Here is a 24537-nt window from a genome sequence, read left to right on the forward strand (position 1 = left end):
CACAAGAGGTTTAATATCCTCAAGACTAATAGCTCAATGTTATGCGCAAGGGCAGAGACCTAGATTGATTTCTAGGAGGATTATTCTTCTCGGGATTGAGAAGGTGGAATTAAGTTTACAGATTCTCGGAAAGACGTGAATGATGAGTTCTTACTTGGCTCGTTAGTTTGATGAATGGTGAAGGATATCCTCGAGGTACTAGAGGAAGGACATGAACTGTAAGGTAAGTATTGAATTACGAAATTTTTGTTTAATTTAATTTTTAAGTTCTCTTCTGAGAAAGGACCAACTCAAATCACCATTGAGCAAGATTTGGAATTTTTCCGGTTTCCCCCCGGTAGTTGAGTTGGATCTCTACAATTGAGGACAACTGTTTATAAGTGAGAGGGATGTTGCTAAATTGGTTTTATTTGATAGAAAAATAATTCTAAATGAATTGTTGGATTTATAAGTGAGAGGGTTTTCTCGCTTGGAACTCCAAGAAAAAAAATAATTCTAAATGAATTATTGGAATTGTAAGTGAGGGTTTTTCTCACTGGAGATATCCGAGTAAAGAGTATTTCTAGTGCGTCATTCAGAGTAATGACGGGAGCTGTCATGAGGACGTGGCAATTGCTAACTTGAGTTGTTGGTTTCTTTTCGATGATTTTTGTTTAATTTTTGGGACCCTTTTTTTGAAGTTGCAAATGGCTGGACATTGTATGGCCAGTGTGAAACGGTTGACGGTTGAGAGTTTCACCCGCAGTCGGGAAGGGCAAAAATTGGACACATGGCAGCTCCAGATGCATTTGCTAGATCTCCACGAAGAGGGGGCGCCCAAGAGAGAGAGAGGGCTGATTTTTGTACATAAAATGTGTGCTACAATGTGTTTGAGTAGTGGGTGCAGGTGCTCACAGCTTTAATGGAAAGCTTGCCTTCTCCCTTGTTCTATGTAATGCGACGATTTGCTCTCGCGCATCTCTCTCTCTCCCGTTTGCACATATGGTAATGCCCCACTAGTTAGGCTTCTCATATGACCATGTACAATTCTGGGGGTTTTATGTGTGTTTGCCAAGGCAAGAGCCTTATGTACAGGAACTGGATTAGCTAATTGCTAATCCCCTTCAAGTACGCACAGTTCCATCGCGAAAGAATGCGAAAACGGAGTTTTCTCGTGTGAAAACTCGTCCGATTTACAGGGGAACTGTCCCATTGCCTGGGGGAGCACCTGAGGCACGCGTAGGCGTGCGTGTTCCATTCGAAACGGTCCAAAACAGAGAATTACAGCCTGCTGTGTTTTCCTGCAGGTTAGGGTTTCGCACCTAAACTGCAGGGAATTGCCAGGGGAGCCTCAGAAAGGCTTGGGGATGCGTGTATAGGGCAGTAGGCACCTAACAATGGCAAAACAGAAAATTAAAGCATCCTGAAATTGACCTGCAGCTCACTTGAAAGCTTCCATACCGCAAGGGAAAGTGTCCTTGACGTGTACTTTTGACCTACAGGGATATTTGCGCCGTTATGTTGGCGAAATTGGGTCAAAAACCTGCAATTACAGCCATGGACAGCTTGGTGAGGGTTAGGTCAAAGCGTTCAGATCGTTTATTTGCCAGGGGAGCCTTGGGGAAGCATTGGGTGCTTGTACAGGACAATTTAGAGAGATTTCCCGCAAGGAATCTCGTCTAATTCAAGGGGCAAGTGACCATATAGGTGAGGGCTACCCAGAAAAGTGATCGGCACGCAGATCGGAGCGCAAAACACAGAATTCAGCGAGCTGTAATTTCTCGCCAGGTTTTGCAGAGAGCTCTAAAGTGCGTGGAAAGTCGATGTTTACTTGGAATTTTGTCCGTGGAGACTTCTACTGCGGTTATGTTGCCGAAATCGGGTTAGAGTAAAGGAATTCTAGCCCGATAAAAGTGGGACAGCTTGTAGAAGTTTACCGTTTTTTCTCAAGTATTATAAGAATAAAGAAATATCGAAAGGGGCGCCAGTCTTTGGGGCCAACAAGGTGTCGTTGTCTGCTTGGTAGCGCTCTAGCTGCCAGGCCCTGGTTTGTCTCGAAGTGTTGAATTCCAGTCACATGCTTATTTGTGAAGTTCCTTTGTGTCGTGAAGTTTTAAGTAAAGTTTTGGGTGAAAGCCAACGCCTACCCCCCTTCGGGCCAGTTTCAGGAGCACTGTGAACGGGAATATCTGTAAGGCCACCATGAATGGGTACTTTTGATGCGTCACATCGGATGGGTGATAGGGAGCATTGGGAAGAAGTATCCGACCATTCGGGAACGGACATCTTTGATGCGTCATAGGATGGGTGACACAAAGCATCGTGAAGGAGATTGTACCGTAAGTTCGGTAGGAAAAGACTAGGGTATGGGTATTCCTGATGTGTCACAAGGTGGGTGACGGGTGCATCGGAAAGGGAATATCCATAGTCAGGAGGAAATTCCGAACTAGGCTAGAATTGTGCACAAGGAAAAGCAAGCACTTGAATAAAGATGGGTTTAAAGGAAACTTTGAGGAAAAACGGATGCTTTCTGAGAAAGCAGATGCTTACTCGCGAGGAAGTCTATGTCTGCATTGCAACTGTGCATGTGATTGCATCCAGGGACGCTTGGAAGTGCTATGAAAGCATTGTTTTTAACTTATAAGGTTTTATTGAGTTTTTGGGCAGATTCAGACTATTTTTTAAAATACGTCGGTCGTCCACTTAATAAGTGGGTAGCCATCTGATAAATAAGGCAACAGATAAGCCAGCGTTTTCTCTCTCTCTCTCTCTCTCTCTCTCTCTCTCTCTCTCTCTCTCTCTCTCTCTCTCGGCCGCGATCTCTACACGAGCAGCCTGCGCTCAGCTATTCGTGCCGTGGCCAGGAGCTATAAAAGAATCACATGCCCTCACTCAGAGAAGAAGACCAATTTTTGCAAGGAGAAGATGCTGTTGCAGATTTCAGCTGTAAAGAAGACGTTGCGGGTGATGCCCATGGCTGCCCCAAGTGTACCAGATGTCGCCAGGACCCCAGTGCGCTATTTCCCTCGCGAAGGATTGCCTACGGAGCGTGTCTCCATGCGACAAGCTGCTGTTTTTCTCTGTTTTCAGCCCATAAACGTTGTAGGCGGGGCTGATTTACGAGAAGGAATCCGAGAACACACCTCTTTGTGTGTAGGATTGGAAGAGAGGATTTTCTATGTAGATATCTCTTCCAGGGAGTTGCTTTTCGAGAACCGAGTTGCGTTTCGAGGGTCGAGACTTTGAAGGTAACGATTTTCATGTTATATTCTCTAAGTATTTGTTTGCAGGTGTGCTTCCTCTTCACGAGGGAGTAGGAGCAGAGCAAGGCATGAGCCTCTGCAGGAGAAAGTGCTCCGAGGAACTAGAGCCAGATCAGCCCAAGGGTTTCGTACCCGAGTTTGGGAAGTACATCCGCGGATCGGAGAGAGGTAGTCTCTCAAGTTTTGATCCGGAAGTTGGGATTCCCAAGTAAGGGCTTCGTGTCCGGGAAAGCGGAGTTATTCTGCAGAAAGAAGACTCTGGAAACAGAGTCGAAAAAGAGTTGCAGGGATGCCATGCCTTGAGTCTGGAAGGTGAGATCCAGACGGGAGAACCTTGGTTCTCGAGGATTTGGAATAAGGAACGGAAGTTCCTTGGAATAGGGGTTTGCCCTAGGAATAGGAAGCCGAGGCTTCCGGGAACCATCAAGTCTTATTCTAGAACGAACGTGGTAATACGTTCGGTTCAAGTGCTTGTATAGACTTCTCCTCAGTAATAAAGATACTATTACGGGGGGGGACCAGGCCATCTTCTGGTACCCAATACGGTGTCGATCTTCTCACTCTCTCTCTCTCTCTCTCTCTATATATATATATATCCTCCGTCTTCAGTAGTAAGTGATAAATCCTATTTATCCGAATGTATTTTATATTGCTATGCGCTTCCGTTTGTGACAGTCACTCTTCAAAAACACAGATTAGTGGTCTTGGGTTACGTGCAATCTCAACAAGCAATTTTTTTTTCTTGGGGGTGGTTCTTTATGGCTTAATTGCCCTTAAGACAGAGTGATGAAGAGGGGAATGCACCTGATGCAAGATGGATTAAGGGTGGAAGTGGCTAATAAGCCCGAGGTCTGGGCACGAAGATTCTTTGAGATTTTTTTTTTGAGAGAGATTCTTTAGGTTCCTTTCTTGAGTGATGATGACGGAACATTGCCAAAGAGCTCTGATGATAATGTAATGCGGAGCGGAAGTGATTGATGGTGTATGGTCAGGATGAATCCTAAGTGCGTACCCAAGGTTCCTTTTATTGAATAAAGAGCTCCTTTTACTTCATGAGAGATGTTGTTGCTAATTGGACTATTTTCTTATTTTTAATGATTAATCTCTTTTTTAGGATATTTTATTGTGTACACTAAGAACTGTTAAAAGATTGTAGCTACAGGAACTGCCATTAAGAACGGACAACTCTGATGTGTCATTTGATGGGTGACGGTAAACATCGCGAAGGAGTTTCCGTAAGTTCGGTGGAAAGGGCCGGGTTACGAGTGCCCCTGATGCGTCACATGATGGGTGACGGGTGCATCAGTAAGGGGGCATCCCGTAGGCTGAGGAGAAAATCCGAACTGAGTAAGAAAATACGCGTAAGAACGCAAGCACAAGAATAAAGATGGGTTCAATGAAGCTTTTTACGAAAAGCAGGAACAATCGCGGGAAGGCAGACGCTTTCCCGCGAGGAATCTATGTTTGCATTGCATTCGTGCATGTGGTTGCATCTAGGGACGCCTTGGAAGTGTTGTTAAATGCATTGGTTTTAACTTATAAGGTTTTATTGAGTTTTTGGGCAGGTTCAGACCAATTTTAAAATATCCCGGCCGCCCACTTAATAAGTGGGCAGCCACTTAGAAGATAAAGCAACAAAACCAGCCAGCGAATTCTCTCTCCCTATTTCGGGTAGAACCGCGCCAAAAAAAAAAAAAAGAAAAAAAGAAAAAGAAGAAAAAAAAAAAACACGGCCGCGATCTCTACGCAAGCAGTTATTCGTGTTGTGGCCAGGGAGCTATAAAAGCACCACATGCCCTCACTCACGGGAGGTACCAACATCAGCAAGAGAAGACTCTGCCGCAAGAGATCGCGAGACTACGAAGCATGGAAGTCGCTTTTCCCGTGCAAGAGTGACAGATTCAAGTGCTCGTGTACGCTCCCGTTTTGTGACAGTGGTATCAGAGCTTGGACTCCTCTCTTTCTCTGCAAAGAAGGACGATTCCGGGAAGAAAGGGAAGAACCATGTCGAGCCAAGGCAGAAGCGTTGAAGAGGAGCTTCAACAAGTGCAAGCTCAGCTTGCGGAGTTGCAACAAATTTTACTGCTACCAGACGTCCAAAAGGTTTTTGGGCGGAATGAAGAAAACGAATGGAACTGATGCAGCCAAGCATCCAGACAACACTGTTGGCGTGAGACCACAGGAGGCAAGAGAAGAAGCACGTGCCAAGGTGCACAAAGGATCTTCGGATCGGAATGAACAGCCTACTTCAAGGAAAGGCCAGGAAAAAGCGCTCTCTCTGCTAGACAAGAGCAAGGACATCTCTATCTCATCTCCATCTTACTCTCCTGATTATACTTCTACTTCTCGATCATCTCGTCAGAAGAAGGAAGCAGCTACTACCGCCACTACCATACATCAACCTAAAGATAAGCCTCGATTCAAGAAGCAAGGTCGCAAGTCTCAACATCACATGAGAGTCTTCAAATCAGGCGACAAGGACATCAAGTTCGAAACCTACAACGGACGGAGAGACATTTCCAAAGCACCGTCCTTCATCAGACAGTTTGAAGTCGCCTTTACCAATGGGCACTTCACAGAAAAATCCAAATTACGCCATGTGGGGATGCACCTCAAGGAAACGGCAAGTAATTGGTGGTTAGCCAAGATTCTGGAAGGTTCTCAGACCAGAACTTGGGAGAGCTTTAAATCTGAATTTTATGAACAATTTCTTTCGCCTGACTTCGAGCAGGACATACGGAAGGAATGGGACTGGCTTGCCCAGAAGGAACATGAAAGAGTAACGACTTATGTGGACAAGTATTGGTCGGTTCTTCTGAAGGTCACTCCCTTCATGAAGATTGTCGACGAGGAAAAGAAACGAAAGTTCAAAGCGGGTCTCCAACGGCAGCTTCGAAAGAGTATGAAGGTGTATCCGCATGATACTCTTCAGAGGATGATGGAGTCAGCAATCATTGCTGAGGATTTGCACTCAACTGGGATGCCCAGAAAGATGGAGCATAGCACTTACCGTGCAAGACAAAGAGGGGTCTACGATGACCAAGGGGGCCAAGGAAGAAAATGTCCTCCATCTAGAGACGATGATCATTCTAAGAAGCCAGAGGGCACTGGCAAGCGAACTAAGTACCTTTCTCCTACTCAACTTCAAACTTTCAGAGAGGAAGGAAGATGCTTCTACTGTGGCGAGAAAGGACATATGAAACCGGACTGCCCGCTAAGCAGCAACAGCAAGAGCAAGCCTCTACGAGGCAAGAGAAAGCAAGGAAGGAACCTGCACCCCCAAGCTCGAACTCCATTCCAGATGTTCAAGGAAACACAGAAATGGAGAAAGGGAAGCGTCAACTTCTGAAGGGCTGGGGGTCTTTGAACAACCAACGAGTACTGATTCTTTATGATCCAGGATCCACGGATAACTTCATCTCCCTGGATACTGCGGAACGTTTGTGCCTCACACCGGCTCAGCTGGGGGTCTTTGAACAACCAGCGAGTACTGATTCTTTATGATCCAGGATCCACGGATAACTTCATCTCCCTGGATACTGCGGAACGTTTGTGCCTCACACCGGCTCAGCTTGGCACACCGGTTACATCCGGATCGGCATTCGAGGGGTTGACAACCAATGCAAATCCCGTGCAAGGACAGCTCAATCTTCGGATTGGCGAGTACAAGGACCGCGAATCATTTTTGATGGCACCCATCGAGGGATGTGATATCATCTTGGGTATGCCATGGCACTTTCACATGACACCTATTCCCGATTATGTGGAAAAGACCCTCGCTTTTGATCATGGGGGTAAGAAAATAAAGATTCAAGTTGATGCAGGAGATTGGCAGTTCCCAATTGTAAGCCATATCTCCATTAAGAAAGAAATGAAGAAGTGTATTTCTGCTTACTTGATTTTTGCAAAGGATAAAACTAGTAGGGACTCTCTCTCTAGTTTGGAAATTAAGCGTCTTCAATTTATTGAAAAGTACAAGGATTGTTTCACGGAAACACTTCCTGATGAACTCCCTCCGGTACGCCCGGAAGATCACTGCATAGATCTCATACCGGGTAGCTCGCCTCCCAATCAACCCCCTTATTGGGTGAGTCTTGCTCAGCAAGAGGAAATTTTGAAGCAAGTCAACGAGCTTCTAGAGAAAGGGTTAGTACGACCAAGTGCTTCACCCTACTGCTCTCCAGTTCTACTGGTGCAGAAGAAAGATGGCACGTTTCGAATGTGCATAGACTATCGGTCTTTAAACAAGATCACAATCAAGAATCGCTTTCCGATCCCTCGGATTGATGATATACTTGATAAGTTGCAGGGTGCAAGTGTCTTTAGTCGCATAGACTTAAAGAGTGGGTATCACCAGATACGGATCGCCCCTGAGGATGTCCACAAGACTGCTTTCCGCACAACCTTTGGACTATATGAATTTTTGGTAATGCCTTTCGGCTTGACAAATGCTCCTGGGACGTTCAATCGCATGATGGACCGCATTTTCAGCCCGTATCGAGCTTTTACGGGAGTATTCTTTGACGACATACTTATCTTCTCTAAGTCAGAAGAGGAACATCGGAAGCACTTGGACTTAGTGTTTCAAGAATTGCGAAAGCATGAGTTGCATGTGAATGCAAAGAAGAGCGAGTTCTTTCTCTCAGAGATACACTACCTCGGCCATATAGTCTCTCACAATCAAGTGAGTATGGATCTTGCCAAGATCCGAGTGGTAGAAGATTGGCCTATCCCCACTACGGTACATGATGTACGTAGTTTCCTGGGATTATGTTCGTATTATCGAAGGTTTGTTCGAGGATTTGCTCATGTAGCAGGACCACTTTATGACTTGACAAAGAAGAAGATTCCTTTCAAATGGGGATCGAGACAACAAGGAGCTTTTGATTGGCTCAAGTACTTGCTAAGCCATGGACCTATTTTGATAGTGCCTGACTTAAGAAAACCATTTGAGGTTCACTGCGATGCTTCAGGCGATTGCATCGGAGCAGTGTTAAACCAAGAAGGCCATGCAGTGGCCTACGAAAGCAGACGGCTTAAGGATGCAGAGTTGCATGCATCAATCTACGAAAAGGAACTCACGGCTGTGATTCACGCCTTATGCAACTGGAAGCACTATCTTCTAGGAGCGGATTTTGTGATCAAGACTGATCACCAGAGTTTGCGGTATTTTCTTACGCAAAGGAAACTATCTGAGAAGCAGATGAGATGGGCAAACTTTTTGTCTATGTTTCATTTCCAGATCCTTCACACGGCTGGGAGTAAGAATGTGGTCACGGACGCATTGTCTAGGCGGCCAAGGGTGAACGCTATCACTTCGGTGTATCATCAAGAATTAGAAGCACTACCGGATTTGTATCCGAATGATCCTGACTTCTCCACCGTTTGGGGAAAGCTACAGCGTGGAGAGAATGAGTTTCCCTATTCCATTCGGGACGGTTATCTCTACAACCATCAGGCCATATGTGTGGCGGAACCATTAAGAAAGAAGATCATGGATGAAGCACACGCTTCGCCTTATGCGGGTCATCGGGGTATTCTCCCTACGACCTTAGCAATGGAAAGATATTTCTTTTGGCCTAGCCTTAAAACAGACATTGATAAGTATGTCAGGGAATGTTTGGTTTGCCAAAAAGTGAAGTATGATCGGCATAAGACGCCTGGGTTGCTACAACCTTTGCCTGTGCCTAATGAACCTTGGGAAAGTATTGCCATGGAATTCATCATGGACCTCCCTAGAACTCAGACTGGAAATGACGCGATCTGGACCATTGTGGACAGGTTTAGCAAGCAAGCACACTTTATACCAGTCAAGAAAACGATAAAAGCAGATCATATGGCTAGGGTCTTTCTGGCACAGATCTTTAAGCATCATGGAATGCCTAAGTCTATTGTGAGTGATCGAGATCCTCGCATGACAAGAAATTTTTGGCGTGCCTTGATGGATAATCTTGGTACGAAGCTGAATTTTTCATCTGCCTACCATCCTCAAACGGACGGGCAAAGTGAGATAGCCAATTCCACAGTATTGGATATGTTAAAAGCTTATGTCTCAGACCGGCAATCTGACTAGGAGAAATATTTGCCTCTTGTCGAGTATGCGTCTAACAATACCATACACTCATCGACAGGGAAAGCACCTTTTGAGATTCTATATGGTAAGCCTTTGCTTCCACCCGTCCTTCTAACTAAGTATAAGATCTTTGCAGCAGATGACTTTGTCCGGGACTTGGACACAGCCTACGGGCAAGTTAGGAGAGCTATTCTACGCTCTCAGGAAAATCATAAGAAAGCTGCAGACAAGCACAGAAGGAATCTAGACTTAACAGTCGGACAATTAGTCTTACTCAAGTTTGAAAAGGCAAGACTTAAGAAACAAGCGTCTCATAAGGGGAAGGTGGTAAAACTTTCTACCGTTATTATGGGCCGTTTAAGATCACTGAGCGAGTAAATGATGTCACGTTCCGATTAGCGCTACCGCCTAATTGGAAGATCCATAATGCTTTCCATGTTAGTTTACTCCGGCCGTATGTGGGACCGCCTCCAAGCCAGCCTAGTGCTGAGGAACCTCCTGAGGTTGAGGAAACGGAAGAAATACTCCAACCGGAGCATATAATAAGTCATCAGGAGCGGTCTCTCAAATCCGGAAAGATAACACGGAAGTATTTGGTTAAGTTTAAGAACTATTCGAATCTAGATGCTCAGTGGATGACGCAGGAGGAATTAGTAGCTTATCCCGAGATACTGGAGGTATATGTCCAAGCACTACAGTTGAGGTCAATTGTTTAGAAGCCAGAGGGATGTTGCTAATTGGACTATTTTCTTATTTTTAATGATTAATCTCTTTTTTAGGATATTTTATTGTGTACACTAAGAACTGTTAAAAGATTGTAGCTATAGGAATTGCCATCAAGAACGGACAACTCTGATGTGTCATTTGATGGGTGACGGTAAACATCGCGAAGGAGTTTCCGTAAGTTCGGTGGACAGGGCCGGGTTACGAGTGCCCCTGATGCATCACATGATGGGTGACGGGTGCATCAGTAAGGGGGCATCCCGTAGGCTAAGGAGGAAAATCCGAACTGAGTAAGAAAATACGCGTAAGAACGCAAGCACAAGAATAAAGATGGGTTCAATGAAGCTTTTTACGAAAAGCAGGAACAATCGCGGGAAGGTAGACGCTTTTCCGCGAGGAATCTATGTTTGCATTGCATTCGTGCATGTGGTTGCATCCAGGGACGCCTGGGAAGTGTTGTTAAATGCATTGGTTTTAACTTATAAGGTTTTATTGAGTTTTTGGGCAGGTTCAGACCAATTTTAAAATATGCCGGCCGCCCACTTAATAAGTGGGCAGCCACTTAGAAGATAAAGCAACAAAACCAGCCAACAAATTCTCTCTCTCCCTATTTCGGGTAGAACAACGCAAAAAAAAAAAAAAAAAAAAACCCTATCGCGATCTCTACACGAGCAGTTATTCGTGCCGTGGCCAGGGAGCTATAAAAGCACCACATGCCCTCACTCACGGGAGGTACCAACATCAGCAAGAGAAGACTCTGCCGCAAGAGATCGCGAGACTACGAAGCATGGAAGTCGCTTTTCCCGCGTAAGAGTGACAGATTTTCAAGTGCTCGTGTACGCTCCCGTTTTGTGACAGATGTGCAAAGACTAGAGAGAAAAGAGAGTGATACTATGAGTGAAGGTTTTGTGAGAGAGAGAGAGAGAGAGAGAGAGAGAGAGAGAGAGAGAGAGAGAGAGAGAGAGAGGATTGATTAGATTGCACAATGGTCCTAGATGCTGAGATGTTGATGGGATCTTGCTGTAGGTGCTTGGATCTGCGAGACTAAGGACTGAAAATGCAAAAACGGTAGGGATTTTGGCTGCGATCTGCAATGGCGACCCAGCTATTGGCTGGTCTGCTATCGCCGTGTCGACAATGGGCTGAAAACTGAAAATGCTGGCTGATCTGGGGGCTAAATCTGAAAACGCTGGCTGATCTGTTGTACTGGGCTGAATTTTGGAAACGTTGGTTGATCTGACGCGGGAATTTGAAAACGCTGGCTAATCTGCTACGATGGGCTGAATTCTAGAAACGCTGGCTGATCTGGTATCATGGGCTGATTTCTGAAAACGCTGGCTGATTTATTGCAAAAATGCCAGAGTTGATGTTGAGGTACTGTGGGTACTTGGTACTTATATTGCGAGTACTGACTTATGATTGAGAAGTGACCCCTACGGTCACTTTATATGGGGCAAAAGTTGGGTAGGGCAATTGCTACTTAAAAATCTCACGATTCTAAAAATGGTGCAAAAATTTCACTTATTAATAAGTTGATGAACTACTAATAAGAGGGGATTCACATGCAGATAAATACCTAGGTTGAGTACTAATGCAACTGTATGGGAACACTCCCCAATGCCTACACGTAGCTGACATTGGCTATGCTCTTGTGCAATCAGAGGGTATGCAACTAATCTAAAGTGCCTCGACATGTACGTCCTGTATACAGGCTCACAAGGGTGCCATAACACTTCCTAAACTCTAGAAATAGGAGTTAGCTTGTCCACATGCACATAGGCTTAGATTTGCACGTGAGCTAAAATTACAAATCTCTCTACAACTTCCAAAGGACCAATGTGTCTATCTCTACATGTATGACATCATACTCCAATACCTTACCCTAAATAATTTATGGTTCACCTCCTAGATGGCTACAATTACAAGAGAGAAAATTGGCCGAAGCTGATACATGTGGGATAGACTGTAATAGGCTTGGACACCCAAGCAAGAGATCAATAGCAACACAAGAACATAAATTGCAACAACTGAATGGAATAGATAGATAGAGAGAGAAAGAGGAGACGGCACGAAGCAGCGGAGTTGCGTTTCTAGAAGCATTGGCCCCAAAGACTGGCGCCCCTTTTGGTATTTTTTTCTTTATTGACGATCACAAAGTACAACGGCGGGAGGTGTGCTCTGCATCGGCTCAACGGGTTGGATAGATTGAGTCCACTGTCATCGGTATACCAGATAGGCTTGAGGAGACGCTGATGGTGTGGCTACCCCTTGTCCATATCCTACCAAAGTGCATGTAGTAGTCCAGCCAAAGCGCTCTTCAATGGTCAAGTCTACCTAGTCAGTGAGTCGGCCCACTGGTTTAAGTCCATTAAGTCGTCTAGACCCACTAGTCCAGTGAATCAACACTAGTCCACAAAATTAGTGAAACTGCCATTTATATATGCTCCAGGTCCGGCATCTATCATAGACTGAACACTAGAACACTAGCACTGCAGCTGGGATACAAGCAGCTCACAGAGGGGGATCAACTACATGCCTACCAGTAAGTGTGAGGCTTGCAGAGCAAAAAGACCAATCACCACACCCCCCCCCCCCAACCCCCACCAACACACACACGCACATGGAAAAAAAGACTGGTTGAATAGATCTTTGAGGTCTCTTGGGATCGTTCCTACGACTTTAAAACTTCTCTTCTCTTCTTCTCCAGATCTTTTCCTTTATTATTTTGTCTCTCACAGTTTTGAAATGTTGTTGTTTAGTGTTTCTCTGTGTTTATGTCTTACTGACAACCATTGAAAAGTGACAAAAACATCTCCTTACATTTTGGTCGTTTGTTTTATGCTCTAGGGTAAAGCATATAAAACATCAAAGCCTTCAAAATGTTGATGCAAGTGGGTGGAGTGGAGGGCAGTAGGCCCACTTTCTTTGAGATGGCTGCAGCGCAGCAGCTTCCAGCAAGCTTGCGAGCAGCATTGCTCTACTCTTTGGGGGTCAGTTCCACTTTCTTTTTTTTGGCTTTTATTCAATATTACTGACACTTATTGTGACTTTACCATCATTCTTAGGGGCACACATGATGAGTTTCAGCTTTGATGTGCCATCGTGGCTGCTGAAGGCCAAGGCAGATGTTATTAACAGTCAAATTAGAACAACAGTTTGTTTTGAGCTCGTTTACTGTTTGCAGGTTTTAGCACAAAGAACACCTATCCTTCACAAAATTCTAGACCATAGTGACGAGGTCTTTGGCCTTCTAATGCTTGTCTTGGAGGCACATAGCCTTCGAACAACTGGTTTGTCAATCCATTTTCTTGAAATCTCTGAAATGGATAAGAAGGGTTAACCAACAGATGACCATCTAAAAATTCTGCCCGCTCCTGGCATGCAGATGCATCATTTGCAGAGTCTCTGTATGGATTGCGTAGAAGGCCTGTGGGCATCAAGCTAGAGTCAAAAGGTCAAGCGGCAGAGAAAGTTGGTATCACAAGGAGGCATAGATATCTCTCACTTCTATTCCTGGTAATCTTTGTGTGAACATTTCAGATGCCAATAGATGTACAATTTAATGAATCATATGCACAATGGACCTAATGGTTATATCGTCTTGTGGATGACAGCATGCATCTGTAACTTCCAAGTTTTTAAATTGGTGAATCTGGGCTTTTCCTGGATTTGACTAGGTATATGTAAGATGGAAATCCTTCAAAGTGATGTTCTACAGGTTGCCCTTCCTTACCTGAAGTCAAAGGCCCAAGCGGTTTATGATGCTCAATCAAGAAACATTAGCCATGCAGATATGTGGAGAAGTGAAGACATTGATGAAGACATTTCAAGCGTGGACACAGATGTAGATATTGTATCCAATCAAAATGATACTCAGGCGGATTCGTTTAGAGATAAGCTAAAGAAGTCACTTGTAAAGTTGTATCCGTGGATTCATGCGACACAAGAAGGTAGCTACTTTGCCTCTGATATGGTTCATAATACCTAAGAACAAGCTTTTACTTCGTATGTTGGAAAAATTTGCAAGACTCCGCTATGATTGCTATCATACTGCACAAAAGAACATATTCTTGGTATGTATCAAAGGTTTTGATGCTCTTTTCTATTCTTTATCAAACATCATCTCATGTCTTTTCAAGTTCCACTATTCTTTTGACCTAGTATTTGTGGTGCTCTCGCAGAGGAGAGTTTGATAGTAAGACACTCGTTATCTGCCTTAGGCCTATTTATTTTTCTCGACTCCTAATGAGAGCCTCATTGTATTTGAGATCCATTAGCGTGACTGAAAAGGGTTTCAAGATTGACTACCACTTGATTGAGTTGAAAGTTGCCTAGTTTTTGGCTCATTCTGATCATTTGTTATTCCTTTCCTAGAGTTTTCTGGTTATAGAAAATGTTTATGTTGGGATGGTGCAATTGGTTAGCTGAATCTTACCATTGTGGTGGTGGCTGGTGTGCAATTTGGCTTATTGAACTTGATTTTGAACATAGTTACCCGGAACGGGAACAGGGAACGGGAACGGGAGGGTCCGAAACGGGACGGGAACAGGGAGGAGGGGGGGGGGGGGGGGGGGGGGGGGGCGAAACGGGAGCGGAGCCGGAACGGTCCACCTAAAGTAAGGCTTGAATTACCTCCATTCAGCTTAGTCCCTCCTAAAAAACCCCAAAACTACCCCCAAATCTGCCCCCTAACCTGCCCTCAAACTGCACCAAATATGTTCTCCGAACAGTTCCAAATCTGCCCCCAAAAGCTTCCCCCAAATGCCTAATTTTGCTCGTTCCGCCCCGCGTTTCGCCGTTCCGCCTCATGTTCCCCCCATTCCGGAACACCATTCCGGTTACACCCCGTTCCGGAACGGTGTTCCGCTCCCATCTCCGTTTTGGGAACGGAACTCGTCCGGAATGCCGTTTCGGAACGTTTGGGCTGTGTTCCCCCCGTTCCCTGTTACACCGTGTTGAAGACCTCAAACATTTGTGCTTTGAAGGTTTGATGATGGGTATGTATGCTACTTGTCAGATTGGGACGATTCGTTGGATTAGCTATCTGTTGTCCCTTTTGCTGGCTCACCTCGTTGGATTACGCCTTAGGGAAGATGTGAATTGTGTTTGGGTGTTGGTTGGCTCGGGCTCCCATGGCTCTGTCAATGGCTGCCATAGTAGTGGTATGCAAATAAGACATAGTAGTGGTAGCAGCATGTGCAATAGGTCAAAAAAAGAGAGAGTTAGGCTTTTGCACGTTTGGCTTGATCCACACTCTTTATCTAGAGAACTGTTTCTTAAATCTGGAGGTTTACCTTAGTTTCTGAATTCCCACACAATCTCTTTTTTTATACAAGGACACTTCAATTTAGGAGAGGGTTTCAAAAAAAAAAAGCGCCAAGACTAAGCCTATCAAAATACTTTATTCAGGATTATGGTGAGGATGGTTGTATGAGCTTAGAGTAATATCCCACCAAGTACAACGTGGTGAATCTTCTCATCAAGCCTTTCCTTTCTTGACCTACTTTGAATTCTTGTTTCCAGTGTTCTTGAGTTGGATCACTTATTTGGCAAGGTGTTGGGACTTATTTGGCATGGTGTTGGAATTTGTGTCATCTCTTAGTGGTGGTTTTTTTTTTCCTAGCTTCTATATATGCCCATTACTCTAGGGCAAGCCTAATCCTTGTTGTATTAGCACACTCAGTAATACTACTTCCTATGTTGGGTGCTCTTCAATTCATCGTCTCCATTTTCACATGCATTTTTGCAACCATATTTCCAACAATTGGTATTAGTAGCATCCCGGGCAATGTTGCCAATACCCTTGTGGCTCACTTTCTAAGACTGAGGTGATTTTTGGTGAGCGTCCGTAAGGCAATAAAACCTTTGAGGAAGCTCACAGAATTTAGTATGATCAGAATTTTGATTTGGGCTCACTTTAGCTTCTGATTCCGCTATTGGGAGTACTTTGTAGGCAATTTCGTCTGATTGTGTCTTTCTTTCACAATAAGTTAAGATCTTTCTGATGTTATGAAGGTGTACCCCAGACGGGGTTTCTTCAAAACAAATAGGGTCATTGTTTTTCTTGACAAGTGATTGTGTCTTTCTTTCACAATAAGTTAAGTTCTTTCTGATGTCATGAACGTGTACATAAGTGTACGTCATTAAGCTAGCGTGTGAAATGTATTGATACTCAACATCAGCTTAAGTTATGTTCAAGCTGTTTCTATATATTTTGCTTACGTTTTTGGGACCATGGTGTGAAGCAGGACTGTCATTTGCATACCAGCTATTGTACTTGCTTGATGCAACACACTTTTACACGCTGGCACTGCGAATCATGGGGCTACATGTATGCCGTGCCTCGGGACAAGAGCTGGTGAGTACACAAAGTATTTCCCAGTCAATGTGTGACACTCCTCAGATCGTTAAAAATAACTGCATTCTCTATCCATAAATTTATTTGCATATGTTAAATGCTATTTATTATGCATTCTGAAAGCTCAACAGAAATACCAAATCGCATAATCGGCATAAAATGGGCATAAGGAACAGTGTTCCAGTGTTTTTTTCTGCTTTCTTTGGGTAGTGATATATATTTCTTCCAAATGCTTTTTTCTTTGCTGTTTTTGTATGCGTCATATACATGCTTGTAAGGTAACAGTGGCTTTATTTTCTTGCTGAAATTTTCAGTTGCATGAATCACCGAGACTCTTGTTAGTGTGGGGTTTGTGACTTACTGGGCTGTCGTTTATTTATGCTGGTCCAGATGGATGCTTCTTCTCAGATTGCAGAGCGCAGGAATCGTGAGTTTGAGAGACTCCGAGGTCCACGATTAGCACAGGTGTGTGAAATTGTACTTTTTTAATTGTGCCTTGAAGATGTTTTTCAATAGAAGATTCTTTTGTGTGAGAGAGAGTTTTGCAGCCTTAGTGGTACAATCACATGAGGGCTAATGAGGTGTACAATGTAGAAAGTATACAATGGTGATCATCCCCCCATGAACTCTTTCATGGGTCTTTTTAGTATGGCCTCAATGTCCTCCATAGTCAGCTCTATAGGGGGCAGTGCTCGATGTTGCTCAAGGATGCTCCGTAGCCTCCGATGTTGACCTCGTCTACGATGTGAAGATCCTCGTATCCTTGGGTGTCGTGAGCGGCGGCCGGCCAAGCTGAATGGCTCGATCAAGAAGGATTCCCCAATGAGGGTGTGACTGGTAATCTGTGGTGAGCCATCCTGACTAGTCCCTCTATAAAAAGAAGTTGTATGGATCCTCTATGTGTAGGTTCTCTAGTCTTGAGAAGGTAGTCTCTCTGAGTCTACGGATCTCCAACAAGAATAGACCTAGGCAACTCTTATCATAGTAATCCATGATGCGGGATAAGGGGCCAAAGTTCTCTCTGAATAAGCAATGAAAACTCCCGTGGATCTCACAATATGTTGTGCACTGGCAAATATAATGCTTCTTTGTATCTGGCTCTTGCCGGAAAACTTGGCATACTCTCTCCTCTTGGGGTTTATTTGTATTGGCATCTCCAACAGGTGAGATGACAGGCTTGGACACTCCAAGTGAGAAATCAATAGCAACACACGATCGGAAACTGCAAATCATTGACTTTTGAGAGAGAGAGAGAGAGAGAGAGAGAGAGAGAGAGAGAGAGAGAGAGAGAGAGAGAGAGAGAGAGAGAGAGAGAGAGGGCCTGGTGTAGTTTCGTGCCGAGATGTATTGGCTCCAGAGTCTGGCGCCCCTTTCGATATTTCTTTATCATCAATCATTGCAAAGTACTACTCTCGAGGGACCTCTGCTCGCAGACTCTACATCCAGATGCTCTCGTGAGTGAGGCCTCAAGGGCTCTTATAAACAATACAAGGGATGCCCAAAGCAGAGCCTCAAAAGCAATCACATGAAAAGCTTCAAGTCCCAAAAGCATATAGTCCAAAAACTGGCGCCCAAAAGCTGCCAACACAAATCGTGGAATTCCGTACAGTGCCACATCAGCAACCAACGTGATTCCGTACGGCCCTGCCACGTCAGCACATCCACGCGATTTTCTCCTCCTTTCTTCTTTTTTAATCTGTGTGTCCCCTGGGTCCCATCAGATGGGACTCCATAAGCCGAGAACAACTTATAAAATCATTTTATCTATTTGGGATTGTCAGGGTGGTCATGCCACGTCATACTTTGTGACAAGGTGTGTAGTTAACCAATAACTCATCTAGTGCCATGAGATCTGTCACAAGGATGGGCACCACGTGCCAACAGAAAAGAACATGCTAAACAACTTTAAGCACTTCAAATAACAGTTGAAGAGAGAGAGAGAGAGAGCCCGGCGTAGTTTCGTGCCCAGACGTATTGGCCCCAAAGTCTGGCGCCCCTTTTGGTATTTCTTTATCATCAATCATTGCAAAGTACAACTCCCGAGGGACCTCTGCTTGCAGACTCTACGTCCAGATGCTCTCATGAGTGAGGCCCCAAGGGTTCTTATAAACAGTACAAGGGATGCCCAAAGCAGAGCCCCAAAAGCAATCACATGAAAAGCCTCAAGTCCCAAAAGCATATGGTCCAAAAACTGACGCCCAAAAGCTGCCAACGCAAATCGCGGAATTCCGTACAGTGCCGTGTCAGCAGCCAGCGTGATTCCGTACGGCCTTGCCACGTGAGCACATCCACGCGATTTTCTCTTCTCCTTTCTTTTTTAATCTGTGTGTCCCCTGGGTCCCATCGGACGAGACTCCATAAGTCGAGAACAACTTATAAAATCATTTTATCTATCAGGGATTGTTAGGGTGGTCATGCCACGTCATCACTTTGTGACAAGGTGTGTAGTTAACCAATAACTCATCTAATGCCATGAGATCTGTCACAGGGATGGGCACCACGTGCCAACAGAAAAGAACGTGCTAAAGTTCAAATAACAGTTAAAAAGAGAGAGAGAGAGAGAGAGAGAGAGAGAGAGAGAGAGAGAGAGAGAGAGAGAGAGAGAGAGAGAGAGAGAGAGAGAGAGAGAGAGAGAGAGAGAGAGAGAGAGAGAGAGAGAGAGAGAGAGATGATGAAATGAAATGTTATATTTACGTCTTTATACGAGATGGGGAGTGGTGGAGTTCCACCCCAAGAGAGAGCATTGGCCCCAAACCGTGGCACTCTTCTTTATATTGCTTGAACTCAATACAAGCCGGTACTCTGTCCTATGCACTTCCATGCGGAGACGTGCCAAAGATTGAGCCCATGGCACATATTTAAAGGCCATTGGCCATGAAAAGCAGTCATTATCAAAAGCTTCATGTTGCTAAACTGGCTTTATTTGACAAGAAAATAATTCTAAATGAATTATTGGATTTATAAGTGAGAGGGTTTTCTCGCTTGGAACAACAGGAAAAATAATTCTAAATGAATTATTGGAATTTTAAGTGAGAGGGTTTTTCTCACTGGAGACATCCGAGTACAGAGTATTCCTAGTGCGTCATTCAAAGTAATGACGGGAGCATTGAGAACGGGAATATCTGTAAGGCCACCAGGAACGGGTACTTCTGATGCGTCACATCGGATGGGTGACAGGGAGCATCGGAAAGAAGTATCCGACCATCCGGGAACGGACATCTCTGATGCATCATAGGATGGGTGACATAGAGCATCGTGAAGGAGATTGTACCGTAAGTTCGGTAGGAAAGGACTAGGTGATGGGTATTCCTGATGCGTCACAAGGTGGGTGACGGGTGCATCGGAAAGGGAATATCCATAGTCGGGAGGAAATTCCGAACTGTGTTAGAATTGTGCACAAGGAAAAAGCAAGCACTTGAATGAAGATGGGTTCAAAGGAAACTTTGAAGAAAAACAGACGTTTTTTGAGAAAGCGGGATTACTTTTCGGGAAAGCAGATGCTTTCCCGCGAGGAAGTCTATGTCTACATTGCAACTGTGCATGTGATTGCATCCAGGGACGCCTGGGAAGTGCTGTGAAAGCATTGTTTTTAACTTATAAGGTTTTATTGAGTTTTTGGGCAGGTTCAGACTATTTTTAAAATACGCCGGCCTCCCATTTAATAAGTGGGCAGCCATCTGATAAATAAGGCAACAGATCAGCCAACGTTCTCTCTCTCTCTTTTTTTGGCAGAATGGTGAAAAAAAAAATTTGGGAAAAAAAAAAACGGCTGCGATCTCTACGCGAGCAGCTATTCGTGCTTGTGGCTAGGAGCTATAAAAGTATCACATGCCCTCACTCAGAAGGAGGACCAATCTTTGCAAGGAGAAGATGCTGTTGCAGATTTCAGCCGTAAAGAAGACGTTGCCGGTGATGCCCATGGCTGCCCTAAGTGTACCAGATGTCGTCAAGACCTAGTGCGCGAGTTCCCTTGCGAAGAAGTGCCTATGGAGCGTGTTTCCATCGCGACAAGCTTCTGTTTTTCTCTGTTTTCATCCCATAAACGTCGTAGACGGGGCTGATTTACGAGAAGGAACCCGAGAACACACCTCTTTTGTGTGTAGGATTGGAAGAGAGGATTTTCTATGGAGAGATCTCTTCCGAGGAATTGCTTTTCGAGAACGGAGTTGCGTTTCGAGCGTCGAGACTTTGAAGGTAACGATTTTCATGTTATGAACTCTGAGTATTTGTTTGCAGGTGTACTTCCTCTTAGTGAGGGAGTAGGAGCAGAGGAAGGTATGAGCCTCTGCAGGAGAAAAGCGCTCTGAGGAACTAGAGCCAGATCAGCCCAAGGGTTTCGTACCCGAGTTTGGGAAGTAGATCCACGGATCGGAGAGAGGTAGTCTCTCAAGTTGTGATCCGGAAGTTGGGATTCCCAAGTAAGGACTTCGTGTCCGAGAAAGCAAAGTTGTTCTGCGGGAAGAGGACTCTGGTAAGAGAGTTGGAAAAGAGTTGCAGGGATGCCATGCCCTGAGTCTGGAAGGTGTGATCCAGAGGCGAGAACCTTGGTTCTCAAGGATTTGGAATAAGGAACGGAAGTTCCTTGGAATAGGGTTTTGCCCTAGGAATCGGAAGCCGAGGCTTCGGGGAACCATCAAGTCTTATTCTAGAACGAACGTGGTAATACATTCGGTTCAAGTGCTTGTATAGACTTCTCCTCAGTAATAAAGATACTATCACGGGGGGGGACCAGCCCATCTTCTGGTCCCCAGTACTGTGTCGATCTTCTCACTCTCTATCTCTCTCTCTATCTATTTCTCTCTATATCCTCTGGCTTCAGTAATAAGTGATAAATCCTATTTATCCGAATGTATTTTATATTGTTATGCGCTCCCGTTTGTGACACTTCAAGTTCTAAAAGCATCTGGTCCAAAAGCTGGTGTCCAAAAGCTGCCAATGCAAGGTGGTTCAGAACGTACTGTATGTGGCGTATATGTGTGTATTGTACGTTGTTCCGTACATACAAAAAAATTATGTACGTAAAAATACGTACTCTTGTAAAAAAATGTCAATTTACTAAACTTTTTAGGACATTTCCAATAAAAAACAAGAGAGAAGGCCATCATCCCGCTTGGTTTGGAGTGTTGATAATGCGGATGACATTGGTGTACTCCTACCAGTACGGGTTGCATAGCTTAGGCATGATGGCTATTGCAAGACAGACACGAGAGAGAGAGAGAGAGAGAGAGAGAGAGAGAGAGAGAGAGAGAGAGAGAGAGAGAGAGAGAGAGAGAGAGAGAGAGAGAGAGAGAGAGAGAGAGAGAGAGAGAGAGAGAGAGAGAGAGAGAGAGAGAGAAGCGACTTGCAGGCTGCTGTCTCTGTGCAGTGCTTTTTGCCTAAGTTTTGCTCGCCCAAAAGTCAGTGAAATGCATCGAAAACCCTCGGCCACATTGAGCCCGCGCTACATATTTAAAGGCCCTTGGCCATGAAAAGCTTCAAGCTCTAAAAGCATTTGGTCCAAAAGCTACCACGCAAATTGCAGAAATGCGTACAGCTGCCACGTCATCAATGCGAAACACAGAAATCCGTATTGTCTGCCACATGGCACTGTTGTCTGTGCAAAACGTGGGCATTTGTATCATCATGCTAGCGCAAAATCTTCTGAGCATTATTCTCTAGCCCCCCTAGGAGTCATGCTACGTTTCACTATTTGTGACACTTGTCGTTGTATAGGTAATTTTTCCCCATAATCTCATTGTATATCTTTCAAGGATTTCCCCATATTTTTTGTATATGGACCATTTGGCCAATTTTATGTAATGCGAAGGGGTACAAGCACCAATTACATTGCAGATGATTTGGAAGGCTAGATGCTTACATGTTATCGGTGGTCAGTTTTCCACTTCGGCGGATACGCTGGGTGGTATTTGTACTCGGTAATACTATCCTCTCTTTTTTTTGTGCAAGCGCGCACGCACGTGTGTGTGTGTGTGAGAGAGAGAGAGAGAGAGAGAGAGAGAGAGAGAGAGAGAGAGAGAGAGAGAGAGAGAGAGAGAGAGAGAGAGAGAGAGAGAGAGAGAGAGAGAGAGAGAGAGAGAGAGAGAGAGAGAGAGAGAGAGAGAGAGAGAGAGAATCTCCCATTTTTCACTTGCCATTTCCTTGTGTCTCTTCATTGGCTTTAAGCTTAGACAAACATATCGTGTATCCATTTTTCACCTGCCATTTCCTCGTGTCTCTTCATTGGCTTTTAGCTTAGAGAGAGAGGTTCCGAGCATCCTCAAGGACCCACAGTACTCAGTATTACAACCTTGTCTTTTCTGAGAGAGAGAGAGAGAGAGAGAGAGAGAGAGAGAGAGAGAGAGAGAGAGAGAGAGAGAGAGAGAGAGAGAGAGAGAGAGAGAGAGAGAGAGAGAGAGAGAGAGAGAGAGAGAGAGCTTCCATGGCCATCTCCCATTTTTCACCTACCATTTGCGCGTGTCTCTTCATTGGCTTTTAGCTTAGACAGGCATATCTTGTATCTTAGGTTTTCCAAGGAGCAGTCTCATTAGTGGGGCTCTCCATTGGTAACATTCCAATGATGGGGACACATGAGCCTTTTAAGTTCCAGACTCTAGTAAGCCGCGTTTTTGGTGGGGAATTCCACTGAGTCACCATCTCCAGCTACGTTGGTAACATTCCAATGATGGGGACACATGAGCCTTTCAAGTTCCAGACTCTAGTAAGCCACGTTTTTGGTGGGGAAAATTCCACTGAGTCACCATCTCCAGCTACGGGGGCGTGTTAACTTTTAGGCCGGTTCATCAAAGGTGTGTTTGCTCCTCATCATGAATTGTGATGGTCTATCTATTGGGATCAAACTTTCAACAGAGACACCAAATTCCTTAATTCCATTCACCTAAAGGCATGTTGTCTTTTGTGCAAAGTGGTGGGAGAAAGGTTGTCAATGCCATAGCTTTTGGACTTTCTCAAAGATGCTTTTCTTATGTCACCCATCCCCAGGATTGTGATGGTCTCTTCTTTTGGGACAGGTTGCTATAGAGTTCAATTTGTGACATTCAAGGGCATTGGCACAGAGTCCCCTCAACTTTAGCAGACCCTATTGTAACTTGCATATGTACGTACTGTATGTTGTTCGGTACAGGAAAAAAAATTATGTACGTAAAAATACTTACGCTTATAAAAAAATCTCAATTTACTAAACTTTCTAGGACATTTCCAATAAAAAACAAGAGAGAAGGCCATCATCGAGTGTTGGAACCTGCATGGCTTGGAGTGTTGATAATGCGGATGACATTGGTGGGCTCCTTCCAGTACGGGTTGTGTCTCAAAGTGATGATGTGGCTACGAACAGTAGAAACCCTAATTTCTGCCAGAAACCTTAAAATTCCTGCAAACCCTAATTTCTGCCAAAAACCCTAATCTCCAGAAATCGCGGAGGTGTTTTTTTTTTTTTATTATTATTATTATTATTATTATTTTTAATGAGCGATGCAAATCCTAGCTTTTTGCTACGCAAGGATTTTGGATGAGAGAAAGAGAATTGAATTGCTTTATTTTAACTCTCATTGAGAGAGAGAGAGAGAATTTGCTTTTGCTTTCAAGCTTTTGGGGCTCTGCTTTTGGGCATCCCTTGTAACCTTTAAATTAGTGGTGAGGGCCTCACTTCTCAGAGCATCTGGACGCAGAGTCTAAGAGTGAAACCCGAGCCACTCTCTTGTACTTTGAACTGATTAATACAAAAAGAAATACCGAAAGGGGTGCAAGTCTTTGGGGCCAGTATCTCTAGGCACGGAACTCCGCCGGGCCAGTGCAAATCTATTGTGATCTGTGAATTGTTTTGAAGTGGTTATTTGGTGCTGTCGCGATTGATTCTTGACTTGGAGTGTCCAAGTCTAATATAGTGGTATCAGAGCATGGCCGATTTCTCTTCTACGGGAAATCCGATCCCCAGTTTTTTTTTCGCGGCACCTATGGCTTCACGCAAGGATCAGTCTACTCCCTCTGCATCTGGAGATGCAGGCAGGGATCACAACGAAGATTCCGACAGAGAGTATGGCCCGCCTCGGCCTACTCAGGCGGAGCAAAGAGAGATGAAGCGTCGTCAATTGATCGGCGATGCAACAAAGATGATGCTCAGTTTTGCAAAGGATCCGAAATTGGCA

At 44.6% G+C, this 24537-nt stretch overlaps 1 protein-coding gene across 3 annotated transcripts in view; it reads left to right on the forward strand.

Moving 5' to 3' along the window:
• The window catches only part of LOC147447723 (peroxisome biogenesis protein 12-like), a 57833-nt gene that overhangs the window by 19410 nt on the left and 13886 nt on the right, over positions 1 to 24537 (forward strand). For all 3 annotated transcript variants that reach the window (XM_086523439.1, XM_086523438.1, XM_086523437.1), the window contains 6 exons: positions 12886 to 13028; positions 13223 to 13328; positions 13424 to 13554; positions 13757 to 13988; positions 16287 to 16396; positions 16787 to 16861. In XM_086523439.1, the coding sequence (XP_086379565.1) occupies positions 12918 to 13028; positions 13223 to 13328; positions 13424 to 13554; positions 13757 to 13988; positions 16287 to 16396; positions 16787 to 16861 (765 nt within the window). In that variant the 5' untranslated portion in view covers positions 12886 to 12917. The remainder of the gene's footprint in view (positions 1 to 12885; positions 13029 to 13222; positions 13329 to 13423; positions 13555 to 13756; positions 13989 to 16286; positions 16397 to 16786; positions 16862 to 24537) is intronic.

The sequence above is a fragment of the Adiantum capillus-veneris genome, chromosome 11 (assembly GCF_014529385.1).
Source record: "Adiantum capillus-veneris isolate H3 chromosome 11, ASM1452938v2, whole genome shotgun sequence".
In the NCBI taxonomy this organism is placed as follows: Eukaryota; Viridiplantae; Streptophyta; class Polypodiopsida; order Polypodiales; family Pteridaceae; genus Adiantum; species Adiantum capillus-veneris.